At 43.5% G+C, this 20,075-nt stretch overlaps 1 protein-coding gene across 1 annotated transcript in view; it reads left to right on the top strand.

Moving 5' to 3' along the window:
- ly75 (lymphocyte antigen 75) overlaps positions 1-19,452 on the top strand; it is a 32,026-nt gene extending 12,574 nt beyond the window's left edge. Inside the window, exons 9-35 of the mRNA XM_017477593.3 lie at positions 2,345-2,452; positions 2,559-2,647; positions 2,762-2,931; positions 3,665-3,870; positions 3,961-4,103; positions 6,330-6,411; positions 6,545-6,616; positions 6,962-7,082; positions 7,179-7,214; positions 7,291-7,460; positions 7,559-7,620; positions 8,546-8,622; positions 8,737-8,873; positions 8,968-9,073; positions 9,345-9,487; positions 9,623-9,752; positions 9,846-10,069; positions 10,214-10,373; positions 10,523-10,684; positions 12,301-12,423; positions 12,537-12,722; positions 12,839-13,062; positions 13,160-13,340; positions 14,077-14,235; positions 16,115-16,237; positions 16,333-16,494; positions 17,979-19,452. Coding sequence (XP_017333082.1) covers positions 2,345-2,452; positions 2,559-2,647; positions 2,762-2,931; positions 3,665-3,870; positions 3,961-4,103; positions 6,330-6,411; positions 6,545-6,616; positions 6,962-7,082; positions 7,179-7,214; positions 7,291-7,460; positions 7,559-7,620; positions 8,546-8,622; positions 8,737-8,873; positions 8,968-9,073; positions 9,345-9,487; positions 9,623-9,752; positions 9,846-10,069; positions 10,214-10,373; positions 10,523-10,684; positions 12,301-12,423; positions 12,537-12,722; positions 12,839-13,062; positions 13,160-13,340; positions 14,077-14,235; positions 16,115-16,237; positions 16,333-16,494; positions 17,979-18,154 — 3,732 coding nt within the window. The 3' untranslated portion in view covers positions 18,155-19,452. The remainder of the gene's footprint in view (positions 1-2,344; positions 2,453-2,558; positions 2,648-2,761; positions 2,932-3,664; positions 3,871-3,960; positions 4,104-6,329; positions 6,412-6,544; positions 6,617-6,961; positions 7,083-7,178; positions 7,215-7,290; positions 7,461-7,558; positions 7,621-8,545; positions 8,623-8,736; positions 8,874-8,967; positions 9,074-9,344; positions 9,488-9,622; positions 9,753-9,845; positions 10,070-10,213; positions 10,374-10,522; positions 10,685-12,300; positions 12,424-12,536; positions 12,723-12,838; positions 13,063-13,159; positions 13,341-14,076; positions 14,236-16,114; positions 16,238-16,332; positions 16,495-17,978) is intronic.
- Positions 19,453-20,075: the final 623 nt, after the last annotated feature.

Genomic DNA, 20,075 nt, shown 5'->3' with positions numbered 1-20,075 from the left:
GCTTTACAACTAGGATGTGCATAAATGAAAAACCCCGCATTCCCTCTCCCACTATATTTTCTTTTTGCTGGGGAGAGGCGGAGCTTAGCCTGCCTTTTATCTAGCCGTCAGACTTTTCAGACCCCTTTAATGATCATGATAATGAGTCTTTATTGGTCACGTATACATTACAGCACAGTCAAACTCTTTTTTGCATATCCCAGCATGTTAGGAAGTTGGGGTCAGAGCGCAGGGTCAGCCATGATACAGCGCCCCCTGGAGCAGAGAGCGTTAAGGGCCTTGCTCATTTTCCTCTGAACTGTGGCTCACTCAGTATTTTGATTTTGTTTGTTTGTTTTTACCATTCTGTGTAAACTCCCAGGAGATCATCTTATGATCAGTTTATGAAATACTCAAACCAGCCCATCTGGCACCAACAACCATGCCCCGATCACCGAGATCACTTTTATTTCTTCATTCTGGTGTTCGACGTGAACGTTACCCGAAGCGCTCGTCCTGTATCCGCATGATTTGTCGCACTGTGCTGCTGCCACTTGATTGGCTGATTAGATAACTGCATGAATGGACGGTGAGTCTACATGCAAATGGAACAGAAGCTGAAAAACATCGAGCAGAGCACAGATCTCTGGCAAAGATCCGCACGCGTCTGCTGAAATAAACGTGTACAAACAGGAGGCAAGTACTGATGGAGACGAACCAGTAAAGTACTTAAATATTTAACGCGCGTGTGCGACAAATTCTTTTTTTTTTTTTTAGCACAGCCGTCATTATTATTACTCCATTATGCGTTCAGTTTAAAATGGAAACGTTAATAAGCTTCTCTTCCATGTGAAGAATGACCGGTGTGCCAGCCCACGGCAATGTAAATGCAGTTATTAATATTAATTAGCGGCTCTAAAAAATGTCACGCATCAAGGCGTTTTCAATTCATATTTATTCATACAGTTCAAAACAAACACCTCATAGCAAGCCAGAATACCCTGAATATTGTCCAGTGTATCTTGTATTTCCTATTATGAGATCAAATAAACCAGATATATGATTATTAAACCCATTTCTAGACATTTCTACTGATTTGTCTACTAATTTAAGCTGCTTTTAATGGCAGATCTTTTTTTTTTTCCTTCTCATTTTAAATATTTAATTCTAGAAAGACACAAAAATTATTAAGTTTAAAGCTAGTGTAAAAAAAAAATAATCTAAAAACAGACTGGGAAAAAGAATTGATTTATAGTAATCTCAATTACTCATCCCATGACGGTAATAATCTCATAATGGTAATAATCTTGTAATTACTCATCCCATGACGTTAATAATCTCATAACGGTAATTATCTCATAATTACTCATCCCATGACGTTAATAACCTCGTAATTACTCATCCCGTGACGGTAGTAATCCCATGACGTTAATTATCTCTTGATGGTAATAATCTCGTAATTACTCATCCCATGACGTTAATAATCCCGTGACGGTAATAATCTCGTAATTACTCATCCCATGACGTTAATAATCCCGTGACGGTAATAATCTCGTAATTACTCATCCCATGATGTTAATAATCCCGTGACGGTAATAATCTCGTAATTACTCATCCCATGACGTTAATAATCCCGTGACGGTAATAATCTCGTAATTACTCATCCCATGACGTTAATAATCCCGTGACGGTAATAATCTCGTAATTACTCATCCCATGACGTTAATAATCCCATGACAGTAATAATCTCGTAATTACTCATCCCATAATGTTAATAATTCCATGGCGGTAATAATCTCGTAATTACTCATCCCATGACGTTAATAATCCCGTGACAGTAATAATCTCGTAATTACTCATCCCATGACATTAATAATCCCATGACGGTAATAATCCCGTAATTACTCATCCCATGACGGTAGTAATCTCGTAGTTACTACTAGATCAATTTGCCCATGTTCAAGACATTTTTACTTGCTAACACATTATCTTTACAGTGTGTAGATAAAACTAATTAGATCTGCTGATGGAATTTACAACCCATTACGATTCGAGTATTATATTTCTGCGCGTGTTACCGACCCAGGCCGAGGAAGCTTCACTGGTTTGCTGCTTCGCTGGTTTTATTCAGCTCAGATCCGTTCGGCTCTTTGATCAGAACCGTGTGACGGGATAGAACGTCACCAATAAAATATCCTCATTTCACTACGGGATTCGGCTCAGTCTGCACCGATCAAGTCACACTTCATATTAAGTGTGAAGGTATAAAGTGGCGGTTAAAAGTGTGCATACCAGAAACAAGCTCTAACCACCTGTTTGACTGTTGTTTGTTTTTTTTTTTTATTTCCCCCACATACACACACAGATACATACATGGTCTGTAGACTCTTGCAGTGCATCAAAGTCCTTCCTGTGCAAGAAACCCGGCACGGTTAATGCGAGCGCTGCAGAAACTAGCTGCCCACAAGATGGGGTGAGACATTGTTTTCCTCTGACAATAACCAGAACTGAAAAAAGGAACTAAGAAGTATAAAGGAAGATTATTATATAATGACTGATTTCTCTACCATCTAATATAGGGTTGGAGAAGGTATAAGAATTCATGTTATAAAGTTGACCCTCGGAACGTCTCTTATAAGAACAGCTGTAAACTCATCATTAACGACAGGTGAATGTCCAGCTAAATATGAAACAATAACTCAAACAACGCTTACAGAGTTCAATCAAGTGTCTGTCCGTATCTCTCTCACACACACACACACGCATTCTCTTCCTTGTTTAGATTTGAGCAGGCTTTCATTAACATTCTGCTGAAGGAGCATGTAAGCAGTAAGCGGCAGTATTTCTGGACCGGGCTTCAGGACACGAAAGGCACAGGAGAATACCAGTGGTCCAGCCAAGACGGACAAACGAGCAGAGTCGCGTATGTCAACTGGAAATGGAGAGAACCAGGTTGAGCAAACTTAATGTGGTACAAGTTAAAAGTGTTTATTAGAGCCTTTCTGTTGTCTGTGCTGCAAACAGCAATGAAAACGCTGATAAAGCCCTTCCCTTCAACTGGCCCCACCCCTTTACATTAAAACCGCATACGCCTCTGAAACAATGGGCCGCTCAGAACCGCAGGGTCAGATCGCACATGAGAATTTTTTTTTTCTTTTAAATTAGGAGTAGTCAGTCAGTCACTTTTCAAAATGAAACTTGCTTTTCGGCCTGCTCATCGCTTTCTGATTTGCTCTGCCATGTTTTGCATGGTCACACACACACACACACACACACGCGCGCTCTCCCCGTGCTTCGGGGGTTTTCCACCGGGTACTCCGCTTTCCTCCTCCAGTCCAAAGACGCGCGTCGTGGTCTAATTTGGCATTTCCAAATTGTCCGTAGCGTGTGAACGTGTGTGTGATTGCGCCCTGTGATGGGTTAGCACCCCATCCCGGGTGTCCCCCGCCTTGTGCCCCGAGTTCCCTGGGATAGGCTTCCGGCTGTCTGCGACCCTGTGTAGGATAAACGGTATGGAAAATGGATGGAAAAATGTTCAGTAGATAGCTTTTAGGTATAGAAACCCTTTTAAAATGACCAACTGCAGGTTTAATGTGTATACTAAAAGCGTCCATACACTATACATACAAATTATGGTTAATATGACCTATAGGGCTTGATGTGTGCGTGTGTGTGTGCATTATAGCTAAAGCAGGAGGGTGTGTAGCAATGTCCACACGCCCAATGGGTCAGTGGTCTGTGGAGAACTGCACCGAGTTTAAAGCTGGTAGTATCTGCAAGACTCCAATCGCTTCTGAACCTCCTGCCCCAACGTCACCAGCTGACCCTAAACTCAATGACACCTGCCCTCCAGGATGGGTTTCCCGACAAGGAATGAAGTATTGTTACAAGGTATGTGTGTGTGTGTGTGTGTGTGTGTGTCTTTGTGAGAACCAAACGTCAGTTACGCCATGCTGTTTGTCCATGTGTGTGCACACGTAGGTGTTCACCGAAGAGAGAGTGAGTCGTAAGCGCTCGTGGGAAGAGGCCGAGCAGTTTTGCGAAGCGCTCGGAGCTCATCTGCCCAGTTTCACGGAGCAGGAGGAGATGAGTTTACTCCACGATATTATGAGAGACTCTGTTAGGTACCACGCAGTCACACAAACACAGCCACCTGGGCTTATATCCTGATCCGGAAATCAGACTTAACTGCTTTTGGTCGTACGGAAAGTATTCCGACCTCTTAGCTATTTCTTTATTGGGTTTAAAATGGATTCGATTGACTTTTTTGGCCATCGTCCTTCAAAGATAATGGTGAAGCGAAGACATGTTTTCAAAAACTGAAATCTATCATTTGAAGTATTCAGTCCCTTGTGGCTCAGGCGTTCCAGACTGAGTTCAGGTGGGTCCGGTTTGCCTCGGTTCTCTTGAACTTTTGGAAAATTCAGTTGGTTAGACGTGATTTAGAACGCCAAACGCCTTTGTATATTCACAGTGCACGCGCAAAATCCGAGCCACGAAGTCCAAGAAGCTCTCCGTAGAACTCAGACTGCATTGAGACATAGATCTGGTTAGGAGTGTATATATATATATAAAACTACTTCTAAAGCTTTGGATGTTCCCGGTAGTACCGTGGGCTCCATCAATGGGAAATGGAAGACGTTTGGAACCACCAAACTCAGTAACTTGGCCAGAAGGGCTTTGATCAAGAAGGCGAACAAGAACACCATGGACAAACAGAGCTTCAGAAGTCCTCCACGGAGACCGGGTGAATCTGCCGGAAGGACAACCATCTTAGAAATACTTCATCAATAAAGCCTTGATTGTAGAGAGGCTATTCAGAAGCCACTCCTGAGTAAGAGGCATATGCCAGGCATATAAATGACCCTGAGAGCGTGAGGAAAATGTTTCTCTGGTCTGATGAGACAGAAAATGGAACTTTTTGTGATGTACACGATCCATTTGAAAACCAGGTACTGTTCATCAACTGGTAATACAGTGAGGCATGGTGGTGGTAGAATGATGGTATGGAGGTGCTTCTCAGTGGCAGGGACAGGGAGACTGGTCAGAATTGAGGGAAGGAGGAATGGAGACAAATACACAGAGGTTCTTGAAGAAAACACGCAACCTTAGACTATGGTGAAGGTTCAGCTTTCAGTACAACGATGACCCGAAGCATAAGTCGCTGTATGACGTTGAGCCAAGCCAAAACCCAGACTTGAACACCATACATCTGTGGAGAAACCTATAGATGGACAAATGTACCTAACAAACAAAGTACTGAATAAGGGGTCTGCATACTTACGTAAATGACAGATTTCAGTTTCTGATTTTGAATAAATGTGCACAAATGGTTCTAAACTTGTTATTTGCTTTACCATTATGGGTTATTGTGTGTGTGTGTGTGTGTGTGTGTGTGTGTGTGTGTGTGTGTGAGTGTGTACTGACGGCCATAAAAGTAAACGTAATACTAAAGCTAATTCATCAGGCTTCCAAATGCACTACATAAGTCCTCTTACTTAACTCCTGAACATTTAAGAGTGCATGAATGGTGAACAGTCCGAGCTAGAGCATGGTGTCTTTCAGAAACGTTTTGAAAACAATAATGCCGACATGCCGTCAGCAGGCTTTAAATCTATTGCGTGGGTATCGCATTCCTTACATCTAAGGAACGTGCATCAGCAGCAAGTTTGAGTTCATAATAAAACTTCTGTCTTGTCTTTTGGTTCTTCGACTTTTTAAAAAAAAATTTGATCACAGCGTGCATGTCTATAATAACCTGACGTACGCTTTACTAATTAAACCAGCGAAAGAAAATAGGAATACGTTCAAATTTTTATTATTTTTTTTTTTAAAAGCAGGGCTTCAGAGCCATCAGAAGGAAAAAGGACGCTGCAGATCTGGCACAGAGCCAGATAAAGTTCTCCCGTTTATAGACGGGGGAATTGTATATACTCGGGACACGAGTGTGTGTATGAACGCCAGGTTAATATTCATACTTCACGTCCTGGTTGATTTTTAAATACGGAAAAATAGTTGAACATAACGAAAGTGTGTAGAAACTCTTCAGTGTCGTCGTTTGTTTGTTTGTTTTTTTTGTAAAAAAATTTATGATCGTTATAACACGATCCGTAAAAGTCTGGCAGCAAAGTTGACGATAAAAATAGCTTCTTTTGTTGTTGTTTACATAGGCATAGAACGTGTCGTTTTGTTTAGCATCTAGTAGCTAACATTGTAGAAAAAAACAAAAAAAAGTCCACAAAATTTGCATGAGCTGTATTTAAACCACACATTTTGTGACCCGCCAGTTCTATCGTCTGACTAACTCGCGTCCTGGACGCACTGACGGGCTTTATGTTTATGTCGCGCAGTGACGATCGCTACTTCTGGGTTGGCTTAAATCGGCGAAATCCAAACAACGACAACCGATGGGAGTGGAGCGACGGGCAACCTGTGAGTTACCGCTAACGCTAACAACTGCTGGAAAATGTGCCTGTATAGTTTATTAGCACGACTCTTTAACTAACAGTCAGTAGTGCTTTCTATAGCGACGCTTTGATGACGCGTCCGAACCGCTGCGTTACAGGTGTCCATGAAGATATTTCCAGAAGAGTTCCATGAGGATGATGAGTATAACCGAGACTGCACTGCCTTTAAGGTGAGCTCAGTGATCAGCAGTATTACTGACGTTAATACGTCCCAGGGAAGGAATAAAACACGACGGGACGGTATAGAGTGTTAATGTTTTCCTCGAACAGCACGTCCCAAAGTGTTAAATTCGTCTTCACACAGCAGCTTAACCAACCGAATGTTTTTTATTCAGTGTATTTTCTTGTGTTTGCGCTTATTTAATGTTGTGGAAAATCCACAATACAGTTTACTTCCTGTTGTCACGTGTTTAACAGCACGGCCCGCTCGTCGTGTTTATAAATGAGCCCAAAAAGCCATCCTTGATCATTGCGCACGCTCCGTGTTTTCTGTGTGGGGTTTTTTTCTTGACCAGTCGCTGAAAAAACGCTACATCCTGCTGTTCGTTTTCCTGACGGCGGAAGGTCCTAATCAGTTTTACCCCAGAGCCTTTCACTGCGACGCTAAGCTGGAGTGGGTGTGTCAGATCCCACGAGGTAAGCCACGCACAAACATGGAAGGGTTTACGGTACGAGTATTTCGATTCGGACTCGGCTCGTGAGAGAAACGATTATATTGTTATTGTGTTCCAGGTCAAACCCCAAAGAAACCCGAATGGTATAATCCAGGTAGAGTATAGCCTTTTCTCTCCTTCCACGGATGTTAGTGCGTCGCGTGTATTATGATGTTTTCTCCGCACCGCAGACGGACACCATGACACCTCGGTGTTTATGGACGGACAGGAGTTCTGGTTTGTAAACCAGCCGAGGTTGTCCTACGAAGAGGCGAGCATATACTGCAGCAGCAACAAAAGCAAACTAGCCACACCTCAGACGTTCAACGCGGCCAGACATCTGCACGAACATCTCTATAAGGTATGAGTAGTCCCCTCTGCAACCTCTAGCCCCACACAGAGAGGCATACAGCGGTTTTAACGCCGATTGTTGTTTTGTTTGTTTGTTTTGCTTTGAAGCATGCGGGTATGGAGTATTGGTGGGTGGACCTTCGTGATCCTGGTCCTCTTATTCCTTTAAGGTGAGTAGTATGAATCCAGTTGTTGAATCCAGATAATGAGTCTTTATTGGTCACAGCACAGTGAAATTCTTTTTTTCGCATACCCCAGCATGTCAGGAAGTTGGGGTTAGAGTGCAGGGTCAGCCATCATACAGTGTCCCTGGAGCAGGGAGGGTTAGGGGCCCAACAGTGGCAGCTTGGTAGAACCTGGGCTTGAACCCCCGACCTTCCGATCAGTAACCCAGAGGCAGGCAGTGCTGGGGCTTGAACCCCCGACCTTCCGATCAGTAACCCAGAGGCAGGCAGTGCTGGGGCTTGAACCCCTGACCTTCCGATCAGTAACCCAGAGGCAGGCAGTGCTGGGGCTTGAACCCCTGACCTTCCGATCAGTAACCCAGAGGCAGGCAGTGCTGGGGCTTGAACCCCCGAGCTTCTGATCAGTAACCCAGAGCCTGGCAGTGCTGGGGCTTGAACCCCCGACCTTCCGATCAGTAACCCAGAGGCAGGCAGTGCTGGGGCTTGAACCCCCGAGCTTCTGATCAGTAACCCAGAGCCTGGCAGTGCTGGGGCTTGAACCCCCGACCTTCCGATCAGTAACCCAGAGGCAGGCAGTGCTGGGGCTTGAACCCCCGACCTTCTGATCAGTAACCCAGAGCCTGGCAGTGCTGGGGCTTGAACCCCCGACCTTCCGATCAGTAACCCAGAGGCAGGCAGTGCTGGGGCTTGAACCCCCGAGCTTCTGATCAGTAACCCAGAGCCTGGCAGTGCTGGGGCTTGAACCCCCGACCTTCCGATCAGTAACCCAGAGCCAGGCAGTGTCAGGGCTTGAACCCCCGACCTTCCGATCAGTAACCCAGAGCTTTAACTTCCAAGCCTCCACTGCCCCATTGCAGATGCAGATACCACAAAAGCAGTATGCCGAACCACTAATCACTGTGTTTTTCAGGCTCGCTCGTCTGCACATCTATCACACTCAGTTCCTGGGCAGATGTACTTCACTTAGCCCTGGATCCTTCACACCAGGTACACCAGAAAATATCACACTCTTTAATCCTCTCAGTTACAGTCATTGTTATCTTTCCTCTTTAATTAAACACGCCGCCTATAACATGTAGTTCAACATTGAACGTTGTCCAGATTTCCAGATAAGATGCGACGCCAAACAGCCATTTGTGTGCGAGACGTTGAACGTCACGTCTTCAGAGGCCGGAACGGAAGAGCCCCACCCCCCCGGCAAACCATGCGAGGACGGCACGCTCGCCTTCAGGGACAAGGTTTGCCAATGATCTGCCCTGCAGCATGGAGGCCTCGTGACTGGTGGAATCGCTGCTTCTTCATACTACATCCTTTGTGTTTTGTGTTTTCCAGTGTTACACAGTGACCCAGCCTCAGTTCCTGAGTTTTAAAGCGGCTAACGAGCTGTGTCATAGCCTGAGGGGAACGCTCCCGTCTATCCGAGACCAAGCCGAACAGGGTGAGCGCACTTGCTGCACGGAGCCCAGCTGTTCACTATTCGTCATGATCGTGACGTGTACCGGGCCATGGTGCAAATGCATTATAACCGTACAAAATCGATGCACGTGTGTTTTTGTTATACGAACTGGAGTTCAATCTAAGACACGACAGTAAATCCCGGCAACGTGGTTCTTCCACGAGTTCCTCCTGCCGTCGGGTTGGTTTTTTTTTTAACACCTCTCCATCGCTTGTTCAGACTAGCACCAGTGTTTGTTTGATTGTGTCTTCAGACTTCATCACCACCCTGTTGCCAGGGAAACCGAAAAAGCTTTGGATTGGTTTGAAGGACAATCAGTGGGTGGACAACACGCCAGTGAAGTACCACAACTTTAACCCCTTGATCCACGGTCAACTGCGTCTTATGTACATAAATGCAAGTGTTCCACTGTTTCCGATGTTCGATACAATACCAGTAACTTTTACATTTAAAAAAAAAAAAAAAAAAAAAAATTCCCAACTTTCTCTGTAGAAAAAGATTCTTACGTACATTCATCTGTTTTTTGTCTAGTTGTTTGAGCAGGATGGCTTGGGGCTGTGTGCCTATGTGTTTAACGATCCCCATTCAGACATGCTGGGCACTTGGGACTACACTTCCTGCACTGATGAGCAGAGCGTCGCTATCTGCCAGCATTATGCAGGTAGTCAATCTTTGCCCTTTTTAAGATATTACGATATAGTCAGCAGAGATTATCATTTTTTTTTTTATATACTTATTATTATTTTTTTCCCAGATAAGCAGGAGGACCCTGGGGTGACTGAGGGTGAGTTCCAAGCCAACAATAACACGTTTAAGGTGGTTTTGAAGGAGAACGTGACCTGGTACGATGCTCTGGAGTTATGTAAGAAGAATGGCATGGACCTGGCCAGTGTGGCTGATGCGTACCAGCAGGCTGTGCTCACCGTACACGTGAGCAGAGCTCGGGAACCGCTCTGGATCGGACTGTTCAGCGGAAATGTAAAAGTCTCCTACTCGTGCATATACACACACACACACAAACAAACCCCGTCGTAAAGTAAACACAACAGCGGCAAGGCGCAACACTGTAAATATCTAGGCTCTAATGTTTCAGGTTTGTTCCTCTTGTTGTGTTTTGGACAGGACCAGCTGTACCAGTGGACAGATCACAGTCACACTGTGTTTAGCCGCTGGGGCTCAGAGGACGCTGCAGGGGGATGCGTTTATCTGGACAGCGATGGCTTCTGGAAGGCCACAGAATGTGGGGAGGAGCTAAACGGGGCTATCTGTCGCACGCCACAAGGTCCGAACATTTGAAATGCTTGTTCATAAACTCCTCCCCAATCAGGGATTGATTCACTATAGAAATCAAATGATTAATTAATATTAAGCAATATGATTTACATTGAATCCCTCTTTTTTTTTTTTCTCCTTTTTTAAAAAATAAACTAGACAACATCATCAAACCTTCTGACGACACTAAAAAATGTCCACATGAGAGCAACGGACCCAACTGGATCCCATTCGAAAACAGTTGCTACACGTTTCTGCTCCGGGCCGCGAGATGGCAGGGGCACGACAAGGACAACGAGCAGCAGACATGCCAACGTCTCGGTATGGGTCATACCGAACGAATATTTACGTTTCCAAAACTTCCAAGTCACTGACTGATTGACCTACTGACCAACACCACCAACCAACCACCTATACTGATCAACTGACCATCAGTGGTCTGGAGAAGACGTACTTTTATAAACATGCACAAAAAAAACAACCTCATTCTCTCTTTCTGTTAAGCATACTATCAGCTACGATTGTTTTTAATCCGTACAATTAAAGATCAACTCTAGCTCCTGAGTGGCACAACAGAAGCGTTTGGCCAGAGATCACGGGTTCGAATCCTGATGACGTCACGGCCATCCGAGGCCAGGAGCCAACCGGAATGACTTTCTCTTACTTGTCAGAACGTTTACATGGACAACAATATTGCGATATGAACCCGATTAAGACGATACTCTGATTAAGAAACTAGCACGTAAACAGCGATTATCGATGACCTTAATCTGATTAAAGTCATACTGGAAGTAAACACAGATCGTATTAAGACGTGTGGAGTTTTCCTGTTTTAGTCGCGTTACAGACACGTACACACCTTAATCACACTGTTAACGTCGTGTGGGAGTTTTCACCGCATTGTGCGACAGGACACGATCACACGCGGCAGCGCTCGACCGTTTAACGGAGAACAAGAGAGCACGGCGGCGTCTCAAACCGCGTACTTACCTACTACATAGTAGGCGGAATACATGTATGTCAGCTACTATACGGTAAGGTAAGCACGCGGTTTGGGACGCAGCCAACGGCTTCAAGCAGTCGTCTGTTTTCACGTACGGCACGACAAATAATTAACCGCACTTGAAGCGTTCGTGAAATTAAAAATGAAACGCACGAAACTGTATACGGTCCCATAACGAAGACCAACTGTACGTCGATACGTGAAATTCTGGAGGGAACGTCGGACGGCGTGGCGCGGGGACGTGATGACGTGTGACGTTAATCGCGCTATGAAAGGAATATTCTAAAAGCGACTCATGTAAAGACTTTAATCAGAATATTGTCTTATTCAGAATAAGGTCAATGATTAGATTACCGCTGTCCGTGTAAACGTAGTCAGTGACACTACCCAATTGTGGGCATCTGTGAGCTCACGTATGCTGAACAAGGCAGATAGCACTTTCCTCTGAGTGTTATGCTGCACCATGAGCAAAAATAAATAAATAAAGGGTTTGGCTGGGTTCACGTCAGGTGACGTCATCCCGACGTGCGTTCAGCCAGCGCCTCCTTCGATTCACGTGCGTCGAACACGAGCGCAGCTAAAAGGTTTCGTTTACCAGTCACCGTGAAAGACCGTGCAAAACAATTTTGTGCGAGTGTAATGTCACCAATTTGAGTAGTTTTCCGTAACAATTCATGAAATAACTCTCCGGAATCCCGTATGGACCGAAGAAAATCGCTAAATATAGCAAAGGGGAGAAAGGGGCTGTTTGTTTCATTTATATTACATGAGTAACCTTTAGTGGACTGGCACCCTGTCCAGGGTGTGTACCCCGCCTTGTGCCCGATGCTCCCTGGGATAGGCTCCAGGTTTCCCCTGTAAAGGAGTAAGCGGTAGAAGATGGATGAATGGATGGAGTAACCTTTAGTGTTGTTTTTTTCTTTCCTGACCTCAGTTGGAAAGGGTGACCTTCTGACCATTCGGGATGAAGAGGAGAATGAATTCATTAAAAACCAGCTTCAGCCATTTAAAGACTTGGCATCGTTTGTGTGGCTGGGGATGTACAGAGACGAGAAAGGTACTCGTAAATCTACACCATTATAACAATAATAATGATTCTAATCTAGTCTCGTTTTGTCTGCTTTTACTGGGTTCTTCTGACTCCCACACGACTTTTCTGCTGTTTTACAGGCGGGAGACTGAAATGGTACGACGATACCTACGTCCAGTACTCCAACTGGAAAAATGGAAGACCGACAGCCACGGAGCACTTCATGGCTGGTCTGAGCCTGTCTGGAGAATGGTACCTGTTTGAGCCGGAAAGCCTCTTTAAACATTTCAAGCAGAGGACCATCGTGGTTTGCAAAATTGAAAACAGTAAGAGTTCACAACAGTCACGGTTTGATCTTTGAAAGAAGGGGGCGTGAATTCAACGCCTCTGATTCAAACCACCTGTAGAGACGTTTTTCAGAAGCTGTCTGTTTCTCTTAAAGATCCCAAAGAGGAGTACCGAAAGGACCCGACTGATGTGAAAACTCCGTCTGGCTATGACTTCCGCTTGGTCGCTAAGAAACTGAACTGGTATCAGGCCCTGCAGGAATGCGGCAGTGACGGTGGCCATCTTGTTAGCGTTCACAACGAAACAACCAACCGAGATATGGCACTGGTCGCTCAGCGAGACGGATTTCCTCTCTGGACCGGTCTTTCCAGGCTAGATGTGAGTAAACAGGTCTAGACTGTTTTTCTGTTTTCAGTACATGGTTGTAGCATTCGTCATGTAACATAAGATGAGGTTGTCTCGGATATTCCTGTAGTTCAGCGGTTGGCCTTACGAGTGGTCCGACGGGACGGCGTTGCAGTTCCAGCCTGAAGGCTTTCTGAGTCCGGACTCTGTTTCGGAGGGAAAATGTGTGTACGTGGACTCTAAAGGCAGCTGGACTGCAGTCAGCTGTCTTGCCGAGATGGAGGGCGCCATTTGTTACTACAGCAAACAAAGTAAAATACATATTCCAGACATAAAAGTACATGATATCTTGTAGGCAACTTGTTCCCGATTGTAAACTCAGTATTCTCTTAAACATTATCGTAAAGCAGTTTCGAGTAACAAGCTTTTATTAGGAACACTTGTACACCTGCACGTTCATGGAATTATCCGATCGGCACAACGCAGGAAATCATACAGATACAAGTCAAGCGCTTCAGTTGGCGTTCACATCAAACATCAGAATGGAGAAATTCAGAAATCTCCTGGGATTGTCATGTAGAACATTCTCTAGCGTTTACATAGAATGGTGTAGAGAGAGAGAAAAAAACAAAACAGTCCGGTTTTGGTGAGCCTGTACCCACTGGAGCTTCAGGACAGGAAGGGGAACTCGATGTGGTCTTTGACGTCCTGTATTGTGCATCCTGAGATGCTTTTCTGCTCACCATCGTTGTAAAGCGCTGTGATTATTTGGGTTACTATATCCTTCTTGTCCGTTCTAACCTGGTCTGGCCATCCGACTCTGACCCCTCTCATCAACAAGGTGTTTTCATCCACTCACTCCGTGCTTTTCTCTTTCTCTTTCGCCATTCTGTCTAAACGCTTGCATCGGAGAGGAACTGCATGTGTGGGAAATCCCAGGAGCGCACCATTTTTCTGATTGTCTGAATAATCAGGCGTACAGGTGTTCCTATTAAAGTGGCAGATACGTGTAGAACTCTCATCTGTCCTTTTGAATGTTTTTGTCAGAGTCTCAGGTCGCCGCTCGGTCCAGTGTTAACTGCCCTGCGAGTAACGGAGATGTTTCCTGGCTCCAGTATAAAGACCACTGTTACGCCATCGTCAGGACCCTTTCCAACTACTCGGTCTTCTCCAGTAACCATGCGCAAAATGTTTGTAAGGAACTGGGTATGTGTTTGCATCTTAAAGCCCGTCTCGAAAGGTTTTACTTGGGGAGCTGGGATTTTCATCGCCTTAAAACGTCGCGTTTAGGCTTTTTATTTAGCATTTGAATATTAGTGAATATAAGCAGCGGTGCAACACTAAGCCTTTCCTTTGCAGGAGCAGAGCATTTCTACCTGCAGGGGAAAACAGTGTTGAACGTTTTCGATCGTATCGACATCACGGTTCCGTCTCCGTCCACCGGTGTATAGTTCGACCGAAAATAAAATCGGCTCGGTATTCATTATGACTAGCTGCATAGGCACTACGTCACCGTTACATCGCACACTGTGTATGCACTCTGTGCCAAATGGGATGTCATTAAAGATGTAATGACTTATTATGGATCTATGGATCTTTTCATCTTTCTCACGAGTTAAAGATGTAGCTCAGAAACGGCTCTAATAAGCGCCTAATGGGAAATGAGTGACATGTACTATCATTTTTAGGGCAGGTACTTTCTCATAGTACCCGCAAACATTTAGTCAACCTTTTTGAAGAATTACTTTAAGCAATCAACCCAGAATGTGCACAGCGCTCTCCGCTAATATTGGCACCCTTGGTAAATATGAGCAAAGAACACTGTGAAGAAATTGATTTTTTTGTTGTTTAACCTTTTGATATTTTGTTCAAAAAAAAAAAAAAAATTCACAAAATACTCAGCACAGATGTTTTTGAATTTTGAAAACAGATTTTTAAAAATGTCCTTCGAAATCAAAAGGTTAAACGATAAAAGACCGTTTTTTTTTCACAGCGTTCTTTGCTCATATTTACCAAGGGTGCCAATATTAGACGACTCTGTGTTCGCCTTAAAAAATTTGATAGGTACACGTTTGAACAGTACAATTATTTCCAAAAGCGCACGTGAATTCAGAATTCGATTAGCTTACGCAAACTGCAGTGTTGGGTTGCACGGTGGTTCAGTGGGTAGCATTGTCTCGTCACAGCTCCAGGGGAACTGGTTTGTTTGGGTCAATGTCCGACTGGAGATGTGCACGCTCTCCCCACGTTCACGTGAGTTTCCTCCAGGTTTCCTCCAGGTTCTCCGGGCTCCTCCCACGGTCTGCTGTACAAACCATATACCTCAGCATGTTTATCGACACAGTACATGTTAATACATAGACACCACCGGTCAAACGTTTAGACACACTCATTCTTTATTTTTATTATTTTCCGACATTTTAGAAGAATAATAAATTCATCAAAACTCCGGAAGAACACAAATGGATCTGTGGGAATTATGCTGTGATAAAAGAAAAAAAAAAATCCAGCATAAATCAAAATAATTTAATTATTTTCAAAGCATCATCAAAGTCGACGCCCTTTTCGCCTAGAATTTCCAGAAATGTATTCGTGGCGTTTTCTCACCCGAGTCCTTGAGGAATTTCCCCGAGTATTAAAGTATTTAAACAGTATTAAAGGAGTTCCCACCGACGCTGGACTCTTATTGGCTGCTTTTCGGGAATGTTTCTCTCCGAGTCGTCCGTATCAAAAAAAATAAATAAATAAATAAATAATAATAATAATAAAATGTTTTTGGGGTTTTTTTTTGTAAATGAAATGTTCGTTTTCTAATGAAAGAAACGAATACGTCGGCCCGATTTTTATATTTTTGTCTACGACACCGATTTCAAACGTTTAATCACACACTTCCAGATCAAAAGTTTTTTAAGATCATGAGAAACGTTTCAGTCGGGTGTCCACAAACTTTTGACCGGGTAGCGTATAAACACGTTCTGTTTATATTATTGTTGAAATGTTTTCGTATTTTAATAATCGGAAAAAATACGCTTGGGTTCTGTCTGAGATTTGTTTGTATAACTGTATCCTCTTATATGATTTCCAGAACCCTCCTCTCAGCTTCTGACCATTAAGAGCATGGACGAGAACGACTTTGTCACACGGCACGTCGCCGAAAACCCTCTCGCCACCTCCCGTGTTTGGCTGGGGCTAAGAACGAGCGACAAAGGTACAGCACCGGCAGGAATAAGTACTGAATTAGAACGCACTATATATCTAGGTTGTGGTGTCGGAATAAACGGCATTTAACCGTTAAATCGGCAGATAAGGCTGCTGTGTGGATGGATGGTAGCGCGCTAGACTTCTCCAACTGGGCACACTTTCAGCCCCGCCCCGGTTGTGCCGTCCTGGTGTCCACGAACGGAACGTGGAGCACGGCGAACTGCACCGAGAGCCGCGGCCGCGTCGTCTGCAAGGCACCTGCCAGTGAGTCGCCCCCACAGCTTCTCCATTTCAGCACCGATCTAGTTCTCACAGTGGTGCTTGAAAGTTTGTGAACCCTTTAGAATGTTCTTTTATATGTGCATAAATATGAACTAAAACATCATCAGATTTTCACACAAGTCCTAAACGTAGACAAAGAGAACCCAATTAAACAAACGGGACAAAAATATTATACTTGGTCATTTATTTATTGAGGGAAATGATCAAATATTACATATCTTTGAGTGGCAAAAGTATGTGAACCAGTGCTTTGCTTTCAGTGTCTAGTGTATAACTTGTCCCTTGTGTAACTGTTGATCAGTCCTGCACATCGGCTTGGAGGAATTTTATCCCGTTCCCAGTTCCAAATAGGCAGTTTGGTTGTGTTGATCTACTTTTAGGACTTGTGTGAAAATCCGTTGAAGTTTTAGGTTACGTTTAGGCAGAAATATCGAAACTTTGCAAACTTTCAAGCCCCACGGTATATCACAGCGCTGTTGGATTCTCAAATCTGATTGGTGTGAAGATATTGGTTTTCATAATGCATAAATAATGACATTTTATTGTTGATGTGACATTTAATTTGACTCTATAAAGTATCCTTTGTTTACTTTATCCATCAATGCGACACTTGAACTTGTCTACCACTCATTTGTTTTTGCAAATTATCATTTCATTCGTAAATAAATTTAAAATAAATCCATCAGTGAACGATCGCCAGCTCAGCTAACGTGACATTTGTGAATGCACGCGAATAACCAAATTGAATAATTTGAAAACGTCTCATTTTAATATATTTTGATCCATTTCACAACATGTTTAAAACTTTCCTACGGACCCCCTGCAATTGCACCACTGACCACTAGGGGGTCCGCGGAACCACTGCGCTAGACGGTATAGTGCATGATGTAAGTGTGGAGTATATAACGCATAGTAAGTGTATAGTACGTCATTTGGGACACAACTTGAGCGTATTTGCAGAACAGAAGTAAGGTAATGAGTAAATGTACTGCGCGCAGACGGACTAATCGATAATGAGATTCGTTGACAACGATTTTCATAATCGATTTTATCGATTAGTTGTTGCAGCTCTAGTGGAATTGTTGATGTGGTGGATTGTCAGTGAGGAGATGGTTATTTGACGTATTTGGAAAGAGTCTCCAGTGTTAGAGGTGAAGCTGTAAGTTTTCAGATAAATGTGATCAATGAAAAGTTTGCGTTGGCAAATCGTAAGAGGATTAAAACGTCACAGTGTGAACAGTAGCTCCACTTCGCTTCACGTCGGGTTAGATCACACCACCTCACCCCACGGGTGATTTATTTTCCTATAACCGCCCCGTCATGTTTTCTTCCTAACGCACCGTCCAATTATTAGGTCAGGAAGATTCAGTTGTAAGGATACGTTTGTTTTTTAATTATTCACAGTTATACGCATCACGTTTTGTGCCCTGGATTAACGTGGAATCTCCTTTCTCCTCTCGCTCCAGAATCGCAAGGTACTCCCGTGGCCTTGGTTTTTTTCATCATCGTGCTGCTCTGCGTCGTCGCTGTCGTGGTCTTCGTCCTGTATAAAAAGACCCGGCACCGCTACACCTCTACAGTCCGCTACCGGAGGAATTACGACGAAGCAGACAGCGCCAGTATGATCGCAGAGACCGAGTGAGCGTTCAACGTGCGGTTGGTAAACCGCGACAAAGCAAAAGCAGTTTCCTGTGCCTTCCAGTGTTAGGACTCGACACATTCAAACATCTGTCTCAACCAAAAGGAGTTCATTTATGATTTCACTGTTAATACTGATCAGCCCAACAGCTGCAGGGTTTGCAATTAATATACTAAAGGAATGTCCAATGATTTTGTAGATATGCATAAACTTGGCAGTTTGTTTTTATTTAAATTTCCTGAATGATTTTTTTTTTTTTGTATATTTTAATAAGAAGACAAATATTGGACATGCTGTGTTTTTATGTGTTCGTTTGTGCCGTTCTGTGGCATCCTCGGATTGAATTTTAGGCCTGACCAGGGTCCCCCACCCCCCTGGCAATTCTTCTGAACAGGAATTGATTGCACTTAATGCCAAACTGGGATGGTTTTTAAAGCTTTACTGCCTTTCTTCTTGTGTGCGTTTGGTTTCTACTAATATTTTACACCTGTTCTGTAAAATATCAAACTACTGTGCCACCAGTTCTGACCCACTCTTACTGTTTTTGTGCTGGGTCTGCTTTAATCACCGTTTACTTTAGCTCAGCGACTCGGTAAATTCGATAAACAATTCTGCCTAGCGACCAAATCGAATTTTTAATTGGTCAAATCTCCGACGACCGCTCACACCCATTTAGCCCACGGACGGTTCGGTCGAGCTTCAGTATGCGCATCTAAATACTTCGTAACAAAAAGCAGTTTCCATAACCGCACGTGTATAATCGTCCACATTGTAACATAGCACTCAAAACTCATCTGCATGTTACACGTAATACAGCCATTATTTCACACTTCTACAGAGTATTTACAGCACCGGAACTCCGTGACTGTCGAATGTATATGATGCCTTTATATGATACGTGGATTAACAGAGTTTACCTCTATTATTCTTTGCACTCAAAACTACTGATATGTAATGCACTTTAAATTCGTTTTCCTTGCGGACTGCTTACAAATCCAAGCACAACATGAGGGCGTTTTTGTAAAGAATTTTTGAGAGAATATGCCGAAGCAGCACTCAAACAGCACAGGGATGGATGTTGTATATGATCTGTAAATATCTTTTAGGCTTTTTCTTATATTCTTTTCGTTGGATGACAACCAAAGAGGCTTCTGAAATCACAAATCTGATAATAATGTGATCCTGCTCAGGTTTTCATATGCCCTGATTCAAAATATGAACTAAAGCGAATGTCTGATTGTTGAACTTTGCAGTGGTCATTTTGTTAATCAAACTCACTCAATAAAATGCTGTTGAAATGGTCTGATGTTTGAGGTTTTCTATTTGTTGGTGGATTATGCAGTGTTTTACCAGACTGCCTTCAACCCCTAGAGGGCGAAACTGCCCAATTCATATGACTTGGATGCCCAAATTGTCCAGTTTGGATCATTTAACTTAGGTTTTAACCTCGAGTGCAGATTATCATCATGTAAAGTGCATGATGAAACTGCATGTGTGCATAAAATAACTGAAAAAGTCAAATATATTGAACTGAACAAGTTTCATAAAATAAGTGATTTAAAAAATAAAGAATTTCAATGTGATCAGTTTTACTTTGTAAATGCTACTGATGTGTATACCAGGCCTTCTCAGAGAGTCAGATCATTCGGCTCAGATCACCAAGACGAATCCACTCTTTCGAACAAAAATGAATCGGTGACAGTTCTTCCTTACCTAACAATATCTGAAATGTTGTTCACAAACCCCTTACTTTGCGTTATGTTATAAAACATCTACTTAAATACATTTTAAAGGCATTACAAATGTGCACTGACTACTACACTCAGCATCCCTGCAGGTCATTCTACCTGCCTAGTCCGTGATTCATTAAGAAGATTCATTTCCGTTGCTCCTCCTAACAGATCCCCTCCCTTTGCAGTGAAAC

Source organism: Ictalurus punctatus, chromosome 10 (genome assembly GCF_001660625.3).
Source record: "Ictalurus punctatus breed USDA103 chromosome 10, Coco_2.0, whole genome shotgun sequence".
Taxonomy (NCBI): domain Eukaryota; kingdom Metazoa; phylum Chordata; class Actinopteri; order Siluriformes; family Ictaluridae; genus Ictalurus; species Ictalurus punctatus.
Note: the sequence above shows the minus strand (reverse complement) of the source record. Positions and strands in the feature narration are given on the sequence as shown.